The sequence below is a fragment of the Hypanus sabinus genome, chromosome 7, assembly GCF_030144855.1.
Source record: "Hypanus sabinus isolate sHypSab1 chromosome 7, sHypSab1.hap1, whole genome shotgun sequence".
NCBI lineage: Eukaryota > Metazoa > Chordata > Chondrichthyes > Myliobatiformes > Dasyatidae > Hypanus > Hypanus sabinus.
Genome location: NC_082712.1, coordinates 118,956,482 through 118,980,215, shown reverse-complemented (window position 1 = coordinate 118,980,215; position 23,734 = coordinate 118,956,482). Strand labels below are relative to the sequence as shown.

Genomic DNA, 23,734 nt, shown 5'->3' with positions numbered 1-23,734 from the left:
TGCATCCTGTTTGCACTGGATAACCGGCTATCGCTCTTCTTGCATTGGTTTTATGGCAAAGATGTACGTTTGACCAGTTTGTTTCTGTGTTTTATCCTCAAGACTTAATACAGCACATCTTCAATTAATTCCCATCATGAGAAACATGCCCTGCTCCCACATATACATATCCAACATTCACTTAAATCACTGCTCGAACTTTTCTGGGTTACAAATTGGCATCACTATTTGAGTAGAGATTTCCCCTCAAAACCCCTACTGCAGAATCACAGAAAGGTTATGCCACATGAGGCTATTCAGCCCATCAAGACCGTCATGTTTATGTAAGAGATAATGTAGGATATCCAGCACCCTTGGCACCTTGGGGCTACTGGTCAAACAGATTTTCAGCACCTTTAGATATTACACCTCTCCATACACTTTGAAAGATGCAACACAATAATACATTTTCCAGTTAAGTTTAAATGAAGTGCACGAAATTGCCCCAGCGTATGAGACCGAGTGTGTGGGGATGGGATCTCTGTGTGTCAGTGGGAGTGTAGGAATGTAGCCCTGTAGAGCCAGATGCCAAATCACTGGGATCTCCGGTGAAATGGTAAAGCAGAACGTCAGAGTTTCCACTCTGCCTTCTTCCCAGAGCATTGCAACTTATTCCTGTTCAGCTGCTCACGCCTCCACTACTCCTGATGGAGGCTATTCCAAACCCAAAGTACACACTCGGTAAAAATTCTTCTTCTCAAGTCTCCTCTTTTAGCCAATTACCTTTATTCAATGAACTCTGAATCAAACACAGTGCATTGAAACTATTTTGCAACCTTCAACTTTGTTCGCCCTGGATTATGAATGCCTGACTTATGGAAAACCTTAAATACCAGCAAGCTTACATTATTATTAAATCCAAAAGTCTGATGTAGGACTACATTCATTTTATGAATTGAAAGAACTAGCTTCCCCTCTCTCTCCCACTCCCACATTTAGTCTTTGTTCAGTCTGATGTGCTTTTGATGGCATTCATTACAACACAAGTCTTTATTTTAGGTTTTCAGTATCTACAATAGTAGTTTTTTAAATTTCATTCACTGAATTATGAGTCAGAATGTTACTGTAACATTCTGACTGATTACATCTTAAGAGTCATTCACATGCTCTTGGATATGTACCACATGTTGCCTTCAGTGTTGGTAAGTCTACCATACCAAGGGATTTTTGTGCGGGTAGGTGAATTTTCCTATTTATGGACAAAGTTGCTGAACTGGGACTGCACGTACAGCAGGGTAGCACCGCCACCTGGTGGACAAATTTCAAAAATGACAGCAATGTTTTCCAAATCCATGATTCACTGAGCACAGAAAATGTGACCATTCACACCTACAGCTCTTTGACTATCCAATTAATTCACCCTTCACCTTTTCCTATAACCTCCCAAATTTTTCCCAGCTATATGTCCTATCCTCTTTCGTAAATTATTAAATCAACTTCACCCTCCCTTTCACAAAGTCATGCAAGTAACTTCCCCAGGATCTCTGCCAAAACTATCAAATATGTGCCCTTGGAGTCTCCCTCTTCAGCCAATGTTGCTCTCTCTCTTTTACTCTGACAAATTAATTTCACCTCAGTCCCCTTGCTCTGCATATTCTTGGCAAAGACTCCCCAGTCACCTCCCTCAGCGACCTCATTGAACCCACATTGAAGTAAAACTCCAAATATCTGCTATCTGACTATTCCAAAATTCCACCCGTTTACCATCTGGCCCATCAGGTGCTGAATCCTGCACTCCCTTTAACACACCAGGAACCCGTTTCCCACAAAGACTTTAAACTCACTGGTTTCTGTTTCTCACCATAAAGTCACTTGATTTTGTTTCCGGTATTTCCTTCTATATGTATCTGGTACTATTTTCTGTGTTCCTGAAATCTCATAAGGTCCTGTTTTCTCCTCTCCCTTTAAAACTGGAGTTTCCCTTGAAACTGCATTATTCTGTTATATAACAATCTAAGGAGTAATAAACATTCATTAATCTGACATCACCAAAGCTCTGATCCATGACAGATTAAGTGAGTTTTACTGCAGTTCTTCCAACTCTCTGAAATCCACTCTTCCACCAACTCTATCCATATAAAGCATAACCACTCGACCCAACAGTTGTCCTACGTGTAGATTCACCAACCACCAATCGCTCTGCATAAAACTGTGCAATTACACATCCCTTTCTTTCATATAACTGCTCTGATTTCATCCCAATTCTGTCTTCTGCCATCTCTGTAGAAAACTATCTCCCCCATATACAGTACCAATTTGTTCAAAACTGCCCAAGTCACACCTTTACCCTTGGGTATAACTGCTCCTTCCCCAGGAGTTTAGAGGTGATGTGGCTACTGCTGACTCAGATGCTCCATCTCACAGCCCTCAGGTCCTCTATCTAGCCCCACAAATGCCTTATATTTCATCTTGTAGTAAGATCCAGATTTGAGACAGTCTGCTATTCAATCTTATTTGTTTATTTATTTTATCGAGCCACCGTGCAGAATAGTCCCTCCGAGCCATACCGTCCAGCAAATCCCTGATTTAACACTAGCCTAACCATGATTTACAATGACCAATTAACTCTTTACAGGCAGTGGCGGGAATTGAACCCGGGTTGCTGGTTCTGTAAAGCATTGTGCTAACCACTAAGCTACCCATTTCTTCCTTTTCTCTTACCTTAATCTCCACTATAAACTATCAATACTAAATTCTAATATTTTAAGTAATCTGCTTTTCCCATCTGTACAAGAACTGTTAAAGCTGCCGTTAAGTTATTCACCTGTAATATTAATTCAGCTTTTCCTCTCTCCAAAGACACAACACAGTCTGCTGGGCATTTCCCCCGGAGGATTGAGGAACAGCTCTGACCTACATTCTGCAACTTTTAACAGATCTCTTTTAGTGCTTCTTCTCTCTGTAAATGCCCACTTTAATCTATTAAACAGAAGATTCTCCAATCAGAATTACCTTGGCCTCACCCAATCACTCAAGGGGGCGCCACGGTAACATAGCGGTTAGCGCCATGCTGTTCCAGAGTTCAATTCTGGCGCCATCTGTAAGGAGTCTGTCCATCACCCCCATGGAATACGTGGATTTCCCCTAGGTGCTTCAGTTTCCTCCCAGAGTCCAAAGACATACCTCGCGGGGTAATTGGTCATTGTGAATAGTCCTGTGATTAGGTTAGGGTTGACCGGCATTTGCTAGGGTGGAGTGTCTCAAAAGGCCGTAAGGCCCTTCTCTACTTGGTATCACTAAATAAATACAGGAAATCACAGATATTCTTTCATTTTATCCAACTCTCCTCCAACCTCTGCTAAAAAAACCTCACTATTGTGCCCATTGAAGGGTCTAAGCTCTGAACTGTTCTCTCGACAGATGCTGCCTGACCTGTTATGTCTCTCCAGCGTTTTGTTTTTACTTCAGATTTCTAACATTTACACTTTAAAAAAAATACTTTCAACCACAAGTAAATCAGGCCAATAACTATAATCTATTAAAAGTAGGAGCCTCCCCCTACTTAAGAGTCGTGCATTACAGAAACAGGCCCTTCCGCCAACCATGGGGTACTGTTCTCTATTAAACCCCTTTGATCCACAACCTGTCAATTCAAGTAGTCAGCTCAATATTACTTAAATATGAACCTTCTGCCTCTACCATCTATTCAAGAAGTTATATACATTGTTAGTTTGATTACTTCCGATTTTAGTCTCAGACTAAAAATGAAGGAGCAATTAGGGTGGAGCCCCTTAACAGCTGTTCCAGCTGTGACCAGTGACCCAAAATTATCAGGCAACACCAGTGAGGAAAATCACATCAGCAGCAATTTATAAGACATAGGAGCAGAATTAGACTATTCAGCTATTCCATCATGATTTATCATCCCTCTCAATCCTATTCTCCTGCCTTCTCCCATAATCTTTGATGCCCTGACTAATCAAGAACCTGTCTACTTCCACTTTAAATGTACCTAATGACCTGCCCTCCATAGCTGCTTGTGGCAATGAATTCCACAGATTCACTTCCCTCTGGCTAAAGAAATTCCTCATCTCTGTTCTAAATGGACGAATCTCTAGTCTGAGGCTGTACCCTTGGGTCCTTGACTCACCCACTATAAGAAACATCCCTCTCACACACTATCCAGCACTTTCAATATCAATTCTGTCACCCATGCCATTCACATACAACATGAAAAGAAGCAGGTCCAGCACCAACCCGTGTGGTACATCACTAGTCACAAGCAGCCAACCAGAAAAGGCCACTTTTTGTTCTCACTCTTTGCTCCTGCCAGTCAGCTAATCTCTTATACCATGGGCTCTTATCTTGTTAAGCAGCCTTATGTGTGGCACCTTGTCAAAAAAGAGAAGAGAAATTGCCTTTCAACTCATGAGAGGTTTTTTTTTGCTGTTGATGTTTCTGTAAGGCAAGGTCGAGTTGCTAGTTTGATGCTCAACCCAGCATGGATGGAAAGCGTGCACGGGAGCCGGCTGGATTCGAACTCGGGACCTTCCACCCCAAAGTTTAGCACTGATGCCACTACGCCACCAGCCGGCATACCTTGTCAAAGGCCTTCTGAAAATCCAAGCATGCAACATCCATCATCTATCCTGCCTGTTATTTCATCAAAGAATTCCAACAGGTTTGTAGAGTATCATTCTTCCTTACAAAACTATCATAACCAGGAACCTTGTGAACTGTAGTCTGCATGGAAAGTTTCAGGAAGCACTGGCAGCAAGGATTGATTAAGTCCTTGAGGAGTTGTCACCTGGTCTCTGCCCAACAACTGTCCAGCCAATCATTTGCTCCACTGGTTATTCACTGTGTCCATTTATACAGGGCTCCGTCCTTCCCAACCAACTGGAGAAAAATGCAGAACTTCCATTGGACAAATGCATGATTCCCAACTGTCAATCAAACAGACTGCTTTCCTCAACTCTCATACCTTTAGAGGGAAACTCTGGAAAGAAAAAATTACTCTTTGTAGTCTTTCAGATATTTTCTGCAGAACCTTCACTGAGATTAATGTTCAATTCTCCGGGAGAAACCTGGAATGTTGATAACTGAACAGATTCGGGAAGGAGATGAGGAGAAACTGCTTTTCCCAAAGAGTAGTGAGTACCTCAAACACAAGAAAGGCTGTAGATGCTGGAAATCCAAAGCAACACACACACAAAATGCTGTAAGAATTTGACAGGTCAGGTAACATCTAAGGAAAAGAGTATACAATCACCTTGGCCCAAAATATCGACTGTTTACTCTTTTCCATAGATGCTGACTGACCTGCCAAGTTCCTCCAGCATTTTGCGTGTGAGGCTACCTCATTTTATACATTTGATACACTGCCAGACAAGTTTTCCCATAGCAGGGGAATTAAACGTTATGGGGAAAAGACTGGTATGTGGAGCCGAGTCCATGACCAGATCAGCCACAATCTTCTTCAATGGCGAAGAAATGGCCGACTCCTGCTCCTATTTCTTATCTTATGTGCTAGCAGCTGAGCGAGGTACCAATGGGAATTCAATAGCAGAATTCATTTCAAATAGTGGTCTCCAGCTCCACCTACAGTACTGACCACTACCTGCTGATAACACCTACAGCACCACCCGCATCACACAAACACACAATGCTGGAGGAATTCAGCAGCCCAGGCAGCATCGATGGAAAAGGTGTTTCGGGCTGGGACTCTTCATCAGGACAGGAGGAAAAATGGTGAGTCAGAGGAAGATGGGGGGGGGGGGGGGGTGAGTAACGGAGGAAGGAACACAAGGCAATAGGTGAATGCAGGAAGGTGGGAGGGGTGAAGTAAAGAGCTGGGTAGTTGATTGGTGAAAGAGATATAGGGCTAGTGAAGGGGGAATCTGATAGCAGAGAACAGAAGGACATGGTAGAAAGAAAAGGGGGAGGAGCACCAGAGGGAGGCGAGGCGAAGGTAGAAGCTACGGCGAGAGAGGGAATGGGGAATGATGAAGGGGGGAGGACATCACCGGAAGTTCAACAATCCGATGTTCATGCCATCAGGTTGAAGACTGCAAGGTGTGGCTCCTCCAACCTGAGTGGAGCCTCATCATGGCAGTAGAGGAGGCCATGGATTGACATGCCAGAACAGGAATGAGGAGTGGAATTAGCCACTAGGAGATCCTGCTGTTTCTAGTCGATGGAGCGTAGGTGCTCGGCGAAGTGGTCTCCCAATGTACATTGGGTCTCACCAATATACAGGAGGCCACACCAGGAGCATCAGCTACAGAACGTGACCCCATCAGACTCACAGGTGGAGTGTTGCCACACCTGGAAGGACTGTTTGAGGCTCTGAATGGTAGTGAAGGAGGAAGTGTAAGGGCAGGTGTAGCACTTGCTCTGCTTGCAAGGATAAGTGCCAGGAGAGAGATCAGTTGGGAGGGATGAATGGACAAGGGAGTCATGTAGGGAGCAATCCCCATGGAAAGCAGAAAGTGAGGGGGCGGGGGGGGGGGGGGAATGTGCTTGGAGGTGGGAACCTACTAAAGATCCACTCAGGTTGGAGGAGCAACACTTTATATTCCCTCTGGGTAGCCTCCAACCTGATAGCATCAGCACTGATTTTGAGAACTTCCAATATTGACCCCCCCCCCCCCCTTCACAATTCCCCGTTCCCATCTCTCACCTTATCTCCTTACCTGCCTGGCACCTCCCTCTGGTGCTCTTCCCTCTTTTCTTCCTTCCATGGCCTTCTGTCCTCTCCTCTCAGATTCCCCCTTCTCCGGACTGTATCTTTCACCAATCAACTTCCCAGCTCTCTACTTCACCCCTTGCCCCCCACTCCCAGTTTCACCTATCACCTTGCGTTTCTTCCTCCCCTCCCTCTACCTTCTCACTCTGACTCCTCACCTTTTATTCTCCAGTCCTGAGGAAGGGTCTCGGCCCTAAACATCAACCGTACTCTTTTCCATAGGTGCTGCCTGGCCTGCTGAGCTCCTCCAGCATTGCGCGTGTGTGTGTTACTTGGATTCCCAGCATCTGCAGATTTTCTCTTGTCTGTGACTCGAGTACAAACTGCTACTTCAGAAAGCAAATCAAATGAACACAGCAATCAGTGAAAGACCTGGGGTGCAGATGGAGCTGCCACAGAGGAACGTTCATGGATTTCAGAGGTAGTAAACATTCGAACAATGCAATTGACAGTATACAGTCTAACATAGTAAACATACGTTAGCAGAGATAAACTGCGCGCCTTAGTGCTCTGAGTCAGCCAGGTATTTGTCGCCTATTCAAAGCTGCTACATAGCACGGAGAGGTGGCAGGAAGACAACACGCTGGAGGCAGAGCAAAGATGTCAAAGCAGAGGTCGTACCGAAAACTGCTGGAGGTTAAACTCTGCACGGCAAGATAGCGCATTAGTAAGCCGCTGCCCGCCCACAGTTTCAGACACACAGGGTAAGGGGCAACTACAAAGTAGATGCACTGCTCCCTCTGATTTCCTGTGATGTCATCAGTCTGTGGAGAGGATGATTACCTCTTTAACCCCTGTTCCTCAGCTGTTTCCCTTCTCCTGCAGTAGCTTCCTGATGGGATTAGGTGGGTCTGCCGGGGATTACCAGTGTCCTTCTCAGCTGAGTGGTCAGTGGGCATGGGAGTGGCGGAGGTGGGCAAGTATCATGCAGGCATCAGGGACACAGTGAGTGAGAGTACAAAGGGTGACGCGAGAGGAGGTGGAGAGCACATGAACCTCTACTACCAGCCTCGCTAACCAAACCCAGGAATACTCTGCTGGGGGTAGACTCTTCCTCTTTACAATGGGAAGCATTTCACAGACATCAACTCCCAACTTTGTGTCTGGTTTCACTGGAATTTCCAAGGAGCTCGTCTGTCATCCAGGGGAGGTTGGATATCTATGTGGGAGACAAGAACCGAAATTGGGAATACCGTGCTCAGTTCTGGAAACCTGGAGAGATGGGGAGGGAAGCAGCAGAACGACACCCAGTTTATTGGAATGAGCCAAAATGACTCAGCTGAGTTGAAGCATCCATTGGATGTGTTAGAATGAACTGATGGTGTGGGAGGGAGGAAGAGACCAAGGGGAAAGTGGAGGAAAAGGACTGGAAGCTTGGGGGGTGGGGGGGGGGGGGGGTCAGGTTTAACTTTAAAACTCCATCTGGGCCACTCAAGTGAAGGGAAAACCCAGATTCCATCCCCCGGGACACATACACCTCTGGACCCCAGGACCATAAGATAGAGGACTAGAATGAGGCTATTCAGTCCATTGGGTTTGTTCTGCCATTTGATAGTGATGGATTTTTCTTTTCTTTACCCAAACCTAATTTCTCCCCGTAACCTTTAATGATCAGGAACCTAACAACCTCTGCCTTAAATGACTTGGCCTCCACCACCCACCACGGCAACAAGTTCCACTGATTCATCACCCTCTTGTTGAACTTCTCCCTGACCCCCAGCCCCCGAGAGGGTTGGAGGCAGAACCGGGCCTGCTTTGATCCCACGCTGTAAGCAGCCTGCATGGCTGGAAGCGAGCGGGCTACTGCAGAGAAGACAACACAAAGTCGGCCACCTACTTATGCTTAATGGAGGGGCGCTTTATCTTCCTGGAGCCGCGGCGGCTCTGCCGCATCCCCATCAAATAAGGAATTACTCCCTTAGGCGGCAGCCGGATTCTGGTGAAAGAAGCGATGTGGTTACCGTCAGAAAAGCGAGGCGGATGGTTGGGATCAGGTCAGCTGGCGTTCCCGGGAGGGCTGGGTGGGGTGGGGGGGGGGGCACGATTACGCCTGGGCAGGGAATCGGAGTGCACCCACAGCCACAAAGACACAGTGGGTGGCAAAACCCAGCTCAAACACAAGGGGAATATTCTGCCTTTTATAGAGCTGGTGGCCGGAGGGGGGAGAAGCCAGAGGTAATGTCAGCGCCTGTAGGGTCCATGTGTGTTGGGAGTGTGTACTTGCCTCACATGTTGCTGTGTGGTGCTGTCTCTTCACCTGTGTTAGACTCAGTGCCGTGTATATACACACACACACCCCTTCCAGGCACAAGCAGACAAGTTGTACACATACATTTCACATTACACAGATGCACTCTGAACTACTCGAGCAGTGTTTTATGCCACAGGAAGTTGGGTCCCCAACAACTTCTGACAAATAACCCTGACAAACGCCTTCAAGTGCACAGTGGGGAACATTCTGACTGGCCGCATCGCAGCCTGGTGTGGAGACATGCGCAGAAACACAAGAGGCTACAGGGAGTGGCGGACTCACACACTTTCACTCTGGCTACAGCTCTCCCCACCACCGAGGACATCCATAGGAGTGATGTCTCGGGAAGGAAACACTAATCATGCCCTCTTTTCAATCCTGCCCTCAGGCAGGGGGTACACCCACACTCCAGAGTTCAACAACAGCTTCCTCTCCACTGCCAAAGTTAAAATAACATTTATTATTGAAATACATACTATACAGATTACCACAAACTACCTTGAGATTCATTTTCTTGCAAGTATTTACAAGTAAAAATAGAAAAATAGAATTTATCAAAAAATGATACACAAAGACTCACAAAACTAATGTGCAAAAGACAAATTGCTCAAATAAAAAAAAGAATACTGAGTACAAGAGTAGTAAAGACTTCATGATTCAAAATCAGGTTCTCGAACAGATTTGAAAACCCCTATCACTACCTCAGACCATATTTCTTCCCCCCTTTCCCTCTATCTCAACTTACAATAATGTTGTCTTATTTTGCCATGAATAACTTATGTTAATTTAGCAAACAAAATGCTGTTAGAACTCAAGTTGGGCAGCATCTGTGGAGGAAAATGAACAGTGAACATTTCGGGTCTAGATCTTCTTCAGGACTGGAAAGTAAGAGGGTAGAAGTCGGAATAAAAAGGTAAGGGAGGAGCAGAGGCAGGAGAATTTAAGTGAGGAGGGGGAAAGCAGCAGGGTGGGGGAGGGAAGATGAAGTAAATAATGTGAGAAGCGAAGATAATAGTTGGAAGAGGTAAGGGCCTGAAAGAGAAGGACTCTGAAGGGAGAGGACAGTAGACTATGGAATAAAGGGAAGGAGATGGGGAACCAGAGGGAAGAAGCTATAGGTGATGGGCAGGTTGTGAGGAAAGGGGTAATGGGAATCATTGGGAGATGAGATAAAAGGACAGAGAAACGAAAGGGAGTTGGACCTTGGTCGCTGGCACTGTAAAAGCATTTAAAAGCATTAAGGTGACTGCTACACTGCCATGACACTACAATCTGCCAACCCATTCTCCTCCCCCTCTATATACCCTTCCAATCTGGCTAATGTCCTCTCTTTCGAGTACAGGTGTTCCCCCCACAAAGGTAGAGCATTCCTATGAAACCTTTCTTAAGCCAAAATGGCGTCAAGCGAAGAACCGTTAACTTATATGGGAAAAATTTTCATAAAAGCGAAAATCCTCTTTGTAGTGCAAAAACAGGTTACTAATGTAGGTCTTTTGTAAAAGGGAAGTGACTTAAAGTGAACATTCGTAAAGCTGGGGACGCCTGTACTGATAAAGGGCTTCAGTCAAAAACTTTTATTTTTTATTTCCCTCCACAGATGCTGTCTGACCTACTCAGTTCTTCCAGCATCTGTGTATGTTGATCCAGATTTCCAGCATCTCTGGTTTCTTGTGTCTTATGTTAATTTAGTTAATTGTCTGTATACCATGCTCTGTTGCTACAGCAAAAAGCTAATTTTCATGGCATTAATAACTCATGCGTGCACGGGCATGACAATAAACTCGAACTTTTACACAAAGCCCTGGTTTCTGGATTACCTACTCCATCACTGACTCAAGGTGGGCACCGAGAAGCAGACATCTTCTTGCTGGTGCCCCTACATCATCCCAGCAAGCAGAAATTCCATTAATCCCATTGTTATCTCCCTATAGCTTATTCTGCCTCACATGTCAATCAACTCTCATGGTTCCTTTACCCAAAGCAGTGGCCAGTTGACTGGCCCACATGTTTTGGAAGAAAGCAGAATGCCTGTGAAGAAACCATGCGGATCCCATCACTGGCACACAGAGGTTACAGCATACACCATTCACAAAATGCACTTCCAGCATCTTACAAACTGGCAACTTCGACTGCCAAGGCAGCCAAAAAGCAGCAGGTGTCTGGAACCACCACTTTTATATTTCCAGAAAGTTGCACACCCTGTGACTTGGGAATATTTCGTCATTCCTTCGTTGTCACTGGATCCTGCACCTCCCTCAACTCTCTGGGCACACCTTCACTAGACAGCCTCGTGCAGTTCAACAGGGCACCTCAGCACAGTCTTCCCAAGTCTACATCAGGATAGGAACTAAATGTTGGCCTAATTGTGCACAGGTGCTGCTTCACCTGCTGAGTATCTCCTGCATTTTATGTCTGCAAGTCAGATTTCCAGCAACTGCAGTTTTTTTTTGTAGAAACCACACCTTAAATTATTGTAAATGCACCTGAGCAAGTGCCAGGGATAGAATCTTTTGCTAATGAAGATTTTTCCATTTAGGTTCATTTACCACCAGAGAACATATACAGTGTACAACCTAAAATTCATACTCTTCACAGACATTCACAAAGCTAGAGACCCTGTAGAATGAATGATAGAACACTGAAGCCCTGAAGCCCCAGAGAATACAGCCCAATGAATGACTAGGGACAACTCATTCCCTGCAGGATATACAGGACAGTGAATACCGTGTGGCAGTGTGCATTGGAGGAATTGTAATGTGGCTGCCATTCTAGGTTAAGACACCACTGACTACTTTGACACCATAAATCCCACACCCGTCAACTCCACTCTGATTGTTCTACTTTCCACCTACACTAGAGGCAATATAAAGTGGGCAGTTAATCTATTGAGCTAGATGCCTTGGGAATGGGGTCAGGGAAGGAAACTGGAGCACCTAGAGCAACTCGCATAGCCCCAGGGAGAACTCCACATGGAGAGCAGTATATGGGACCTGCTGTGTCACTCCGTCCATGGGCACAGTTCCAGTTCTCCAAATAGCATCATACAAACCAAACAAAAAAGGGAATCTCTGACATACTGCAACTAAAAAGAAATAAATTGATGTAAATAGATAAGGGGTAAGATTTAAATAAAAGGATTTGCAACATGTAATCAACATCTTTCCAAAAAGTGAATTTGTAACGGAAAAAGTTGCTTGCAGTAGCATCACAGGCACATAGCATCAGATACACAACATTCACAAGAAAACCATAAATTAACAACATAAATTATTCAAAATTACACAAGAAAAAAAACACAATTAGAAATGAGAAATAAGGTCTACTGTAGTGCAAAGTGGTCACTGGAGGTAGTGACCAGGGTTGTGCAGGTTGGTTCAAGAATTGAATGGTTAAAGGGAAGTAGCTGTTCCTGAACATGGTGGTGTGAGATTTCTGGCTTCTGTATCTCCTGCCTGTTAGTAGCTGCCAGCAGATGGCATGCCCCAGCTGGTGGAGATCTTGGAGTATTTTAAGGCAGATTCTAACTACCTCTGCCTTAAAGTAGGGCTAGAGATGAGTATGGAGTCAAGGTTCAAAGTTCAAAATAAATTTATTGTCAATGTATTCTATATACAAACTTGAGATTCGTCTCCTTATAGACAGCGACAAAAAAAGAAACACAATAGAACAAATTTTGAAAAAAAAGAACATCAAACACCCATTGTGCAAAAAAACCCAAATCATGAAAACAATAAAAAGCAAATAACATTCAGAGCTGAAGTCCATGAAAGTGAGTTCACTGTCCTGATGCCACATTAGCTTCATTGAACAAGAGAGCAGATTCAAGGGGCCAAGAGGCCCAGCTTCTCTAAAATGGTGCATTTTACTGATACAGAACTCTGGGGCTACGGCAATGGAGCTCCAAGATGTGCAGTATGATACACATGCATTCTGTAATGAGCTAATCCCCTTCTTTTACATTACAACCAGGGTGCGAGAAGGAGAAAGTGAAAGACTCATGTCAGCACCAGAGGTTTTGGGAGCTCAGGCATTTTAGATGATTAAGGTAGTCATGCTTGAAATCCTACCAGAGTGGGAGTAGGAGTCAGTGCAACTGATCACAGTCCTTACAGGGTAAAGGCTGATTTATACTTGTGCGTCGCATCTACACCATAGGTACCACGTACCCTATGCCATACGGTGACGTGCACCTTCCCAAAAAAGTAACTCATGCGTCACGACGACACAGACCGCAACAACTGTGATTGGTCCACTTAGCAGCATCGCATTTCCTCCTATGCATTTCCAGTTGCTTCTTCTCCGCCATATCTGTACACCGACGTGAAATAGAGGAACCAAATTGTCAAATCTATCTGCCGACACTTGAAAATGTTCAAAATGCATTTCCTCATCCACGTCCCTCACGAAGAAGCTCAACACAGTGGCATAGAAACCCCACCGCCAACTAGCGTTTTGGCGCACACCAATGCATGCTCGCTATGGCGTAGAGCGACGCAGAAGTGAACATCAGGGCTACGGTGTAGCCCGTACGCAGAAGTATAAATCAGCCTTAAGGCTACCAGAGTCCAAAGTGAACAAGACCTTAAGGAAGCAGGAGAACTCTAGCAGTTTTGCCCTGTACTACCTCAATGCACTGTGTAGTGAATTGATCTGTGTGGATGGTGTGCAAGGCAAGTTTTTCTACTGCACAATAATAAACCAATTTTGGAAAAGGTGAACTGGTTTCCAGCCTTCAGGTATCAATCTGCCACAGCACCATAGTGTACTAGATCATGCACCTCTGCCACCACAACTGAACACCTCAAGTCATGAGCAACATGTGGCTTGCTACACTCCCTCTCCAGAGTCCCACATAGAAACCGGCATCACTGAAGGTCGGGTCAGCACGTGCTGGGTGATTCCAAATGACAGGTGGGCATCAGCAGCAGCAAATTTTCAGATTCACACAGTGTTCACCACAGTCCTCTGGTCCGGTCTGCTGGCAAGTTTCATATACACCACATTCCTGATTACAGAGTGGTCACGTTCCCAGGAAAATGTCTACACAATAATGCTCTGTAACGCAAACCGTTGACGTAAATTGTTAAAATGCGTCTTCTTTGCGATTGTTAAATATTTTTCATCACTTAAATTGCACAAGAATAAGTTTTCATTCTGCATCTCACGTTTTGAGGATTTGTCAGTTCCGTAAGGGGGCATTTCAGATTACAGCAAAGGGTACTTTGTATTACTAAACCCAAGAGACTAATCCCAGAACACGGTGTTGATTAACCTGTTCAAAGAATGGAGGGCAAGATTGTAAATGCACAGGCATTGACAGCAACATCACCTCACTGGATAGTTAACTGGCACTACAGAGCAGTACTCTCGACGCAATACAGCTCAGAACACTGGTCACACGTACAGGGTGGGGTGTGCAGGACAGCACAAAGAAGGCACAAAATGCATATGTAGCGAACGGGACAGGACAGAGGAGCACAGTGCAAGACAAGGGGCAGACGAGCCTTCCCAGATGTACATCATTTAACTCTGCTGTTCAATAAGCTCACACTCCTCACTCTGCAGACCACGACAGCCTGACCAAACAGAGATCTAACTTGCTCAACCCATTTTCAGCACATCCACGTCTTTATGGAGTCAACGACAGGTCTCCACTATCGCACTATGTGGAAAATGTGCCTCCTGATTTCACTCCAAAGTGCCCGGGTTTCCTCACATGGACAGTGAATAAAGCAGAACAAGTCAAAAATATGTTTATTCTCAAAGTGGAGGGCACATTGCAAGGAAATAACTGCACAGGAACTTTAACTTGAATTTTTGGGTTTCCAAAACAATCACGCGCAAGATGTAACTATCAAGATTAGTACACAAGAGAGCATGAAAGTTACTTGCAAAGTTTAATACTCCACTCGATTCTTGCTTTCCTTGGCTCTTCTGCAAGTGAAAGCCGTGGGCAACTGGCCAATGCCTTGATGTCATTCCATTCTGCATATTGGTCCCTCAATGACTGAGGGAATTGGATAACTGCACTGGGAGTCATAGGTGATCCATGCTGATCCCTTGGTGTGTTCCTGACCTCAGCCAGCATCACGTTAGCTGCTCCTGCGAACTTAACACGCTGTGTGGAATCCGTTCCAAGAATACAACAAAGGCTGATAAACCCATTGACATCCGGACTCCCAGTTGAAATGGATAGATAGATAAGATACTTTATTGATCCCAAGGGAACCTAGTGTGTCACAGTAGCATTACAAATACACAAATATTAGAAGAGAAGCAAGAAAGAATAAAAAATAAGTTACCTCAAACGATCTATCAGGAGGGGGGATCATCACTTCCTCAGTTATAGGTTAACTCATTATAGAGCCTAATTGCTGAGGGGAAAAAATGACCTCATATAGGGCTCTTTGGAGCAGTGCAATTGTCTCAGTCCATTACTAAAAGTGCTCCTCTGTTCAGCCAAGGTGGCATGCAGAGGGTGAGAAACATCATCCAGAATTGTCAGGATTTTCCACGGGGTCCTTTGTTCTACCACAGCCTCCAGTGTGTCCAGTTTGACACAGCCAGCTTTTCTAATCTGCTTACTGAACCCCCAATGTGTACGTGACAGTCAGAATCAGACAAACATAGGGAAGAGCAGAATAGGATTTGTGTAAATTGGGATATGAGAGTCAGCATCGACTTGGTGGGCTGAAGGGTCTATTTTTGTCTTGTACAATTCTATGACTCAATTTACAATGGTCCACAATTAGCAGAAGAGTACATCTTCCTCAGGTCTTTATCTAATAAACATGTGGACTGGTTCAGTGACTATTCATTGACCAGCAATTTTCACTTCCAGATACTGTAGCTGCCACCAGCCTCTTCTCATCACATCACAGTTTGGACTGAGAGATACAGTGATAAGTCAAACGGAGAAACACATGCATTCACTGCCCCAGTCAATATGCAGAAGCCATCTGTGCCCCATAAATGGTTGCTCACAGGGATTAAAGTGGCTATCAGGAAACCAGAAAACAATGTTTCAACATACAATGAGACATGCAATAACCTAAACAAACTGTTGCGAGGATCACCTGCCTGGTGTTTGCTTTGCTGTGAGCGCTTGTTGCAATGTGCTGCTCCAACAATCAGCTTGCTACACGCCCAAAATTTCATGATGGAGCTGGGACTACATCCAAGCCTTTACTTCAGCTAAGGACTCTGATTTACACAGCAGGGGCTTTGGAGATAAACACGAGGAGAGCCACCTACTCTCCAAAGATCTCACTGCAGCTTACAATTATTCCCGGTGCTGAATCCCCCCAGTATCATACAACCAATAACGCAGAAACATCACATTTGTTTGGTACAGTCAGCAGATTTTATCGTTTAAAGAAAAAAAATAAGAATTTGAAGTATTTTTAAAGAGGTGGGAGATTGAAAAATGTTTGTGCACAGAGGGACCTGGGTGCCCTTGTATGCAAATTACTGAAAGTTTGCATACAGATTCAGCAAGCAATCAGGATGCAGCACAGATTTTATACTCCAATTATACAGAACCCTTGTAAGACCACCCCTGGAACTGCGTGTGTAGCTCACAATCTTAAAGCTGGACAGGCGAGGTGCAGCAAAGAATCACCAGGTTGATTGGTGGCACCATGGGTTTGTCGAATGGGTAGGTATTAGGCAGATCTCACTCATACTCGAGTTTACACGATCTCACTGAAATTTACAAATTTGTCCCAGGAAAAATGCAGGGATAATGTTTTTCCTTACTGGTATGACTGGAACCAGGAATATAGGCATCCGTTAGTCTCGTGAGACCATGGATTTGTGCCTTGGAAGGTTTCCAGGGTGCAGGCCTGGGCAGGGTTGTATGGGAGACCGGCGGTTGCCCATGCTGCAAGCCTTCCCCTCTCCATGCCACCGATGTTGTCCAAGGGAAGGGCATTAGGACCCTTACAGCTTGGCACCGGTGCCATCGCAGAGCAATGTGTTGTTAAACATCTTGCTCAAGGACACAACACGCTGCCTCAGCTGAGGCTCGACCCAGTAACCTTCAGATGACTAGACCGATGACTTATCTACTAGGCCATGCGCCAACACATGGAACCAGGATTTACACTCAAGATAAGGGATCATTCAGGATAGAGAGAAGAAATATCTTCACCCTGAGTTACAGAGACAGGCCTTCAGCCCATCCTGTCTGCCATGACTACTACACCCATTTCCCCACATTACACCCATAACTGTCTATGCTTCAGAGTGGTGAATCATTGGAACACTGCACCCAAGAGGGTTGTGCAAGATCAAGAGAGCTAACTAAGTATTGAGGGAATCAATGGATTATTGTGCTCACTTCAGCTCTGCTTACCTCACTAAAGGAAGGCTATGGAAGCTTCCGAGAGCGTGCAGAGCAGATTTACCAGATGCCATCGGGGTTACAGAACATGACTTATGAGGGGAGGTTAAGTGAGCTCAGGCTTTCTCTTTAGAGTGAAGGAGGATGAAAGGCCGCTTGAGAGAGGTGTATAAGATGATAACAGGCATAGCTAGAATGGGCAGCTGAAGACTTTTTCCCAGGGCGGAAATGGCTAATACAAGAGGGCATTATTTTAAGGTGCCTGGAGGAAAGTAGGGGGGTGGGGAGATGTCAGAGGTAGGCTTTTTTTGTGTGTAACACAAAGTGGTGGGTGCGTGGAATGCGCTGCCAGGGATGGTGGGTCGAGTCAGATACATTGGAGTCATTCTTTAAGAAACTCCTAGTTATGACACATGAATGAAAGAGAAATGGAGGGCCATCTGGGAGAGAAGGGTTAGACTGACCTTGGAGTAGGTTAGAAGGTTAGCATATCATGGGCTGAAGGGCCTCTACTGCGCTGTACCATTCTACGTTATAATTCAGCAAAAACCATGATTTCATTCAATGCCAAAGCACGTGCAAGGAACTGGACGGTCTACTCCTGCTCTCATTCCTAATGGATTCACCTGTCACAAACATTACAGCGTTAAAGGATGCTACTGCAACTGTATACAAATTAAGAGGAGAGGGCCACATCAGCTCTGCCATCTAACAAAATCCATTTTTAATTTCTGGATACTAAGAGAATCAATCTATATGGGGCACAGAAGGGGCATGAAAAAAGCATTGTTTATTTCCTTTTGTAATTCCTAGCAATTTTATGCATTTATATTCGACTGCTGCCACAAGAGAACAAATTTCACATCCAGCAAGTTAGTGGTAATAAATCTGGCTCCGGGGTGAAAGGTCTGATACGAATCTATAGAGAAGCAGTCGGGGCACAGGAGTTTGAATTGCTTGCTGCCTCTTCAGTTTGGAATCTGACATGAGAACGCTGTTTATAAGCGACCGGAGAAACATAACTGGGGAATAAATGTCAGGCTGCCTCAGGTTTGCCCATGTATCTACAAGGAGGATTTATGGCCCTTGAGCTCTACATGAGCATAATGCAGCCCCTGCCATCTGTTAACCTCCACTTCATCATAACAGGAACTTCATGTGGAACCTGGCAACTGGCTGCGAACGAGAGTCACAATAGTCCCATTGGTCAGGGAAGCACCTCAGGGTTCAAATTGTACCAGACATTGATTTTGATAGATTTTCTCTTGCAGTAAATATTGTCTTTTTTTAAATGCATTTTTTTTTTTACAATCGCAAGACACTGCTAGGCATCAAGAACTTCAAGCACTGCAGGTTTACCCCGTCTGAGAGCTGCACGTTGTGGAGGAGCTGGACTTTGTCTGGACCGTGCTGCTGTCTGCAAAGAGCGGCGTTGGAGTCGGCGCACAAAAGTCGTGTGCAGTCTATCAGTGGGTGATTATCTTGGTGGTTTTCCTTGTGATCACAAGATCCTGTCAGACATTAGTAATGTGGAATGCTGCAAGTCCAGTGGTTTACGAGGGATAATTGATAAGTTTGTGGCCTATGATAGAAGGAGTCAATTTTAGAAAAACTAGCACATTCATTTTTCAACATAGTCCCTTCCTGCATTTACACACATAGCCCAGCGGTCGTGGACCGTACGGATCTTGGACCTCCAGAAAGTGCCCACAGATGGGTGGTTGATAAGCTCGTGACCTCAAGGTAGAAGGAGATGAGTTATACAGCTCTCGTTACATGCACATGCAGTTCAACTCTGAGTGATTATGCAGAAAGTATGAAGTTAATAACTCATCAGGGATCATTGATAAATTTGAGGCCTAAGGTAGACGGAGATGAGTTATTAACTTCAAAACTTTCTGCATAATCACTCAAAGAGTTGAACTGCATGTGCATGTAACGAGAGCTGTAACTCATCTCCTTCTACCTAAGGCCACGAACTTATCAATCACCCATATTGACGAACAGACAGTGGGGGAGCTGCGTTGCCTCGGTTGCAGCATGGACTAGGCCTCATGCTGTGGTATCACGTACTGCAGCTGCCCAGGAGAAGTGGCGCGGCATCAGTGCTGCCCTCTAGTGTGCGCTCGGTGGAAGACAGGCTGAATCGTGTTCATCTGCAGACTGTTACAGGTCTGTTCTTGCCAACAACATCAACGGTCTCAGGGACTTGGACTACAGCATGTATTTTTATGTGACTGTAGGCTTACTGCTATCTTATATGTGCCTCTTGCTGTGTAAGTGCTGGAACTATGCTTTGTACCTTGCCTACAGGAACGCTGTTTTGTTTGGCTGTATTCATAGATAGTCATGTACAGTTGATTGACAATTAAACGAGCTCGCTTCCAGTTATAGGGCAAGTAGCAGGCATGCTGAGGTATGATCTAAACTGAAGTGATGCCACGCTGTTGGCTGTCACAATAATGTCAAGGGCAAGAGGATGGAGGATTAATCCATAACAGAGTGCTGGGAGATAATAACTTATAAATGCACACTTTTCCCCCCATTGAAACTGGCTGTAAAACCCTAAAGCATTGATCCTAATTGTACAAAGCGCAAAATGCTGGAAGAGCTCATCAGGCCAGGCCGCATCTATGAGAAAAGCACAGTCGAAGTTTCCGGCCGAGACCCTTCATTAGGCGGAGTTGACTGTACTTTTCTCCCCCATAGATGCTGCCTGACCCAAGTTCCTCCAGCATTTGGTGTGTGTTGCCATTGTCATGCCCTGGTTCATGCTTTTACTGTTGTACTCTGTAAGAGCTGTCTGTTCTGCTTTCAGTCTGCTTGGGTTATTGTCGAAGATAAGGGGTGTCCTCCAATTAGGATGGTGGAACTAGGAGAAGGTTCAAGAGAACACGGGGATGGGGGGGGGGGGTGGAGGTTTTGTGAAGGACACCAAGGTTGGTCTTGGATTTTTTTGTTGTTCGGCGGGAGGTGAAGAGGGAAGATGCTGGGGAGAAACTGATCGTAGGATTCAACCCGGTGGGGGACTGTGATTCCATGGAGAAAGGTGCCGGGGTCTACCGATGATTGGTTATTATGCATAACTTTTGAAAGAGTCAAACTCCAACTTGCACACATTTGACTGTTTAATTATAAGGGGCCTTTTTTGTTTTTTTTCTTTAGTTAAGATTCATAAATATAATTCCTTCAATCATATGCAGTGTACTGTCTGTTGTTTCTTGGCACAGGGTAGCAAATTACACAGCATCCACACAAACCGGGGTTTGGATTGGGGGAAACGTCTCAATCTCACGGGTTTGCCGGGATCGGAGTGTATATTCCCTAGACTTACGCAGCCAAGGAAACCAGCGGGGTTTCACTTGGATTTCCAGCATCTGCAGACTTTCTCGTGTTTGTGACCCTAACAATGCAAGTCTGTTAACTACTGCTAAAACCAGGCAACGTTTTTGCTTGCCATGGTGGTGAGGCAAATGATAAATCATACCAGAAATTCAAGGAATTTTAATTAAACTTCAACTAAACAGGATCCCCATAAACAACAGATAAAATGAGACATGCTATCCGACAGAACCAAATGCTGGTCACAGCTCAAACGTCCACTCTTGCCCAAAGGCACGCTTCAGGGATTTTTGCCCTAGACCTTGACATAATTTGATTGCCATCGCAAGCAGCTATCTCCACAGTGTCACTGGGACTTGTGTGAACAGAGCAAGCAGCTCGGATTTGTGATGTCAGCAGCACCAAGCTGAGAACTGTCGATTCAACATGGAAGCATGCAGAAATAACAGAATACAGGAGCTTGAGAAGAGCTGTAATGAGGAAAAAATAATATGGGCAAAGAGAAAGTACTTTTAAGTCTCCAGTACTAATTAAAATATGAAAGAGAAAGTCTACTCTTATAATAGTTCATCTCCAGTTTCAGTAGAACTGACTACCATCAGAAAAACAACATTGCTTAAAAGCCTCTGCAATGATGATAAAGCCATTTTCTTTGATGTTCGGTGTATATCTGATTTCTTGTATTTAAAGGAATTTCTCTCTGTGAGAACTGTGGAGAAACAGGACAACTCTGGTGGCAGCTTCCTGATTTCTGGTTCCACCTACAGTGATTCCGTTGTCCCCTCACCCCCTCAGCAGAGGTTACTGCGGTAATTTACAAAGCCAGGCACTGGGATTCATTGGATGGTTGGAAGAGCATCTCGATTTTACAGATTATGGCTGAGATATCATGCTGGAAAAGGGCAGCACAAGGCCACAGCAGCTAATCCTGCTCTCCCTCAGCCTGACAGGCCTAGGTTGATCCTGATCTCTGGCACTGTGTGAAGTTTGCACATTTTCCCTGTGACCTTGGGTTTCTCAAGCTGTGCTTGTTTCCTCCCAAACCCTACCGAAATGCTGGCTGGTAGGGTTGGCCGCAGTAAATTACCTCCAGAGTTAGGGACAAGAGAAGACAAATGGGATTAGTGTGGATAGATGCATGGTGGAGATACAAGAGGCTGAGCTGACTGCTTCATGTTGTGTGGCTCCAAATATAGAACAGGCTAGGTAGGCCATTGTGTACAATTCTGCTTACTGCATTCCAGGGATAATGTAACAGTATGAGGAGGGGAGTTACCACAATCACAGCTAGTTCTGATTTCTTTGGAGCATTGAAGACTCGGGGGAGATTTAATTGAGGTGTATAACATTAAGGGCTATAAAAGGTAAACTGAAAGGGCCCATTTAGCAGAGAAGTCAGTAACTGGGGACCATTGGTTTGACTCAATTGGTAAAAGAATTTGGGAAAAAAAAGTATTTCCCTTAATGACTGGTCTGGAAGGAGGCAGTTACAAAATATCCATTTCATTTCTCGGCCATATTTTTATTCCCCGATATTTATTTATCAAGCTACAGCACGGAACAGGCCGTTCTGTCTTTCAAACCACACAGCCCAGCAGTCCCTGATAAAACTCTAGCCTAATCACAGGACAATTTGCAATGACTAACTAATATACCAGCTAGGATATCTACACCAGTACTGTGAGAGGAAACCGGAGCATCTGTAGGAAACCCATGTAGTCACAGGGAGAATGTAGAAATTCCTCACAGACAACACTAGGACCTATTGAAAAGCTAATGCTTCTTGTTAGCTTACTCTTGTATTCTACTTTCCCTTTTGCTGACCAATTCACTCATTTCCTTTGCTACTGTTGCTAGGAAGATGTTTGCTCAATCTAGACATTTAAACGCTGCTGCGTCAGGTCAGGCTGAAGAGTGAATCAACAACTCACCAAAATACATTTTACATATGAAGAGAACTATGGTACACCAGAGGTACATTTTGTAAGGTGTTTACAATTAGGAGATATGTGGCGCTTAGTCAGATTTATTGTGTTCTTTGTAATTTATCATTCCATTTTTCTCCCTCAAGCAGCACCAAGCATCAGGATTGAACCCGGATATCTTGAACTACAAGGCGGCCACTGCAACAGCTGTAGCACTCAGCCACCTTGGTTCTGCTTGGCTAAGTGCACGTCGTGAGCAAAACAAGAGCAAGCAGATCCGGCATCTCACACTGCACATATTTTCCCCTACGTCATTACCCTAGATGACTTGTGGTCTTGCTGGCCCCCATTTTCGAAGTCAGAAACTGGCACCAAGCAAATCCCTGGGGTGCTGGTTCCGATGACCAAAACCTTGATCGAGGTGTTAGACATCGCACACTTACTGCAAGACAAGGGAGGTTTAAGGCGGCCTGGGGAGCTAGGGCATGAGAGATGAAACACAGGGTGTATCAGAGTAACCAGACAGAAGACTGGAAGGGCAGACTTGATTATGTCTCTAGTTGCTGGAGACGAACTGGGTGCAGAGACAAGAGTGCTACACTGAACTTTAACTGAGAAGGTGGAAAAATTACCTCAAATATTTGCCGGGTTTCTGTTCGCCACAATTTCCTCCTCCGCCTACGACTGGATGCTTCAAAATAACGTTTCAGATAGAGTGAAACATTTTTAACAATGACATACATTTCACTTGACTAATCCATTCCATGAAACAGATGTGAAAGTCTTTACTTTCTTTCTACAATCTTTGCAGTTCTCTGTCCAGAAGGATTGTGGAGGATCCGGTACTGAGTATGCTCATGACAGAGAACGTGCTCAGCAATGGATCCTCCACAATCAAAAGATCATACAGTACATCTTTTGACATTAAGGGAACAAAGTGTTTCAGTTTAGTGGTGGAAAGTGATGCTGAGCCAATATGCCATCGAATGACAGAGCAAGCATGGGGAATGACAAATGGCTCCCTCTTGTACACGTTCCCACTGTTCTTGTACTTATTAAGAGAAATTTAATAGGAGGCCTCAGCCTTTCTTTAAAGCCTTATGTGCTTGCCATTGCAATTGTGCACAGTTCCTGTCACGAGGTGA

The 23,734-nt window shown here is 44.9% G+C and overlaps 1 protein-coding gene across 2 annotated transcripts in view; it reads right to left on the bottom strand.

Moving 5' to 3' along the window:
• dgkza (diacylglycerol kinase, zeta a) overlaps nucleotides 1–23,734 on the bottom strand; it is a 473,329-nt gene that overhangs the window by 374,286 nt on the left and 75,309 nt on the right. The window contains exon 2 of one of the 2 annotated variants that reach the window (XM_059975478.1): nucleotides 8,565–8,663. The exons of the other annotated variant lie outside the window; for it this stretch is intronic. Coding sequence (XP_059831461.1) covers nucleotides 8,565–8,663 — 99 coding nt within the window. The remainder of the gene's footprint in view (nucleotides 1–8,564; nucleotides 8,664–23,734) is intronic. 2 annotated transcript variants of the gene reach the window in all.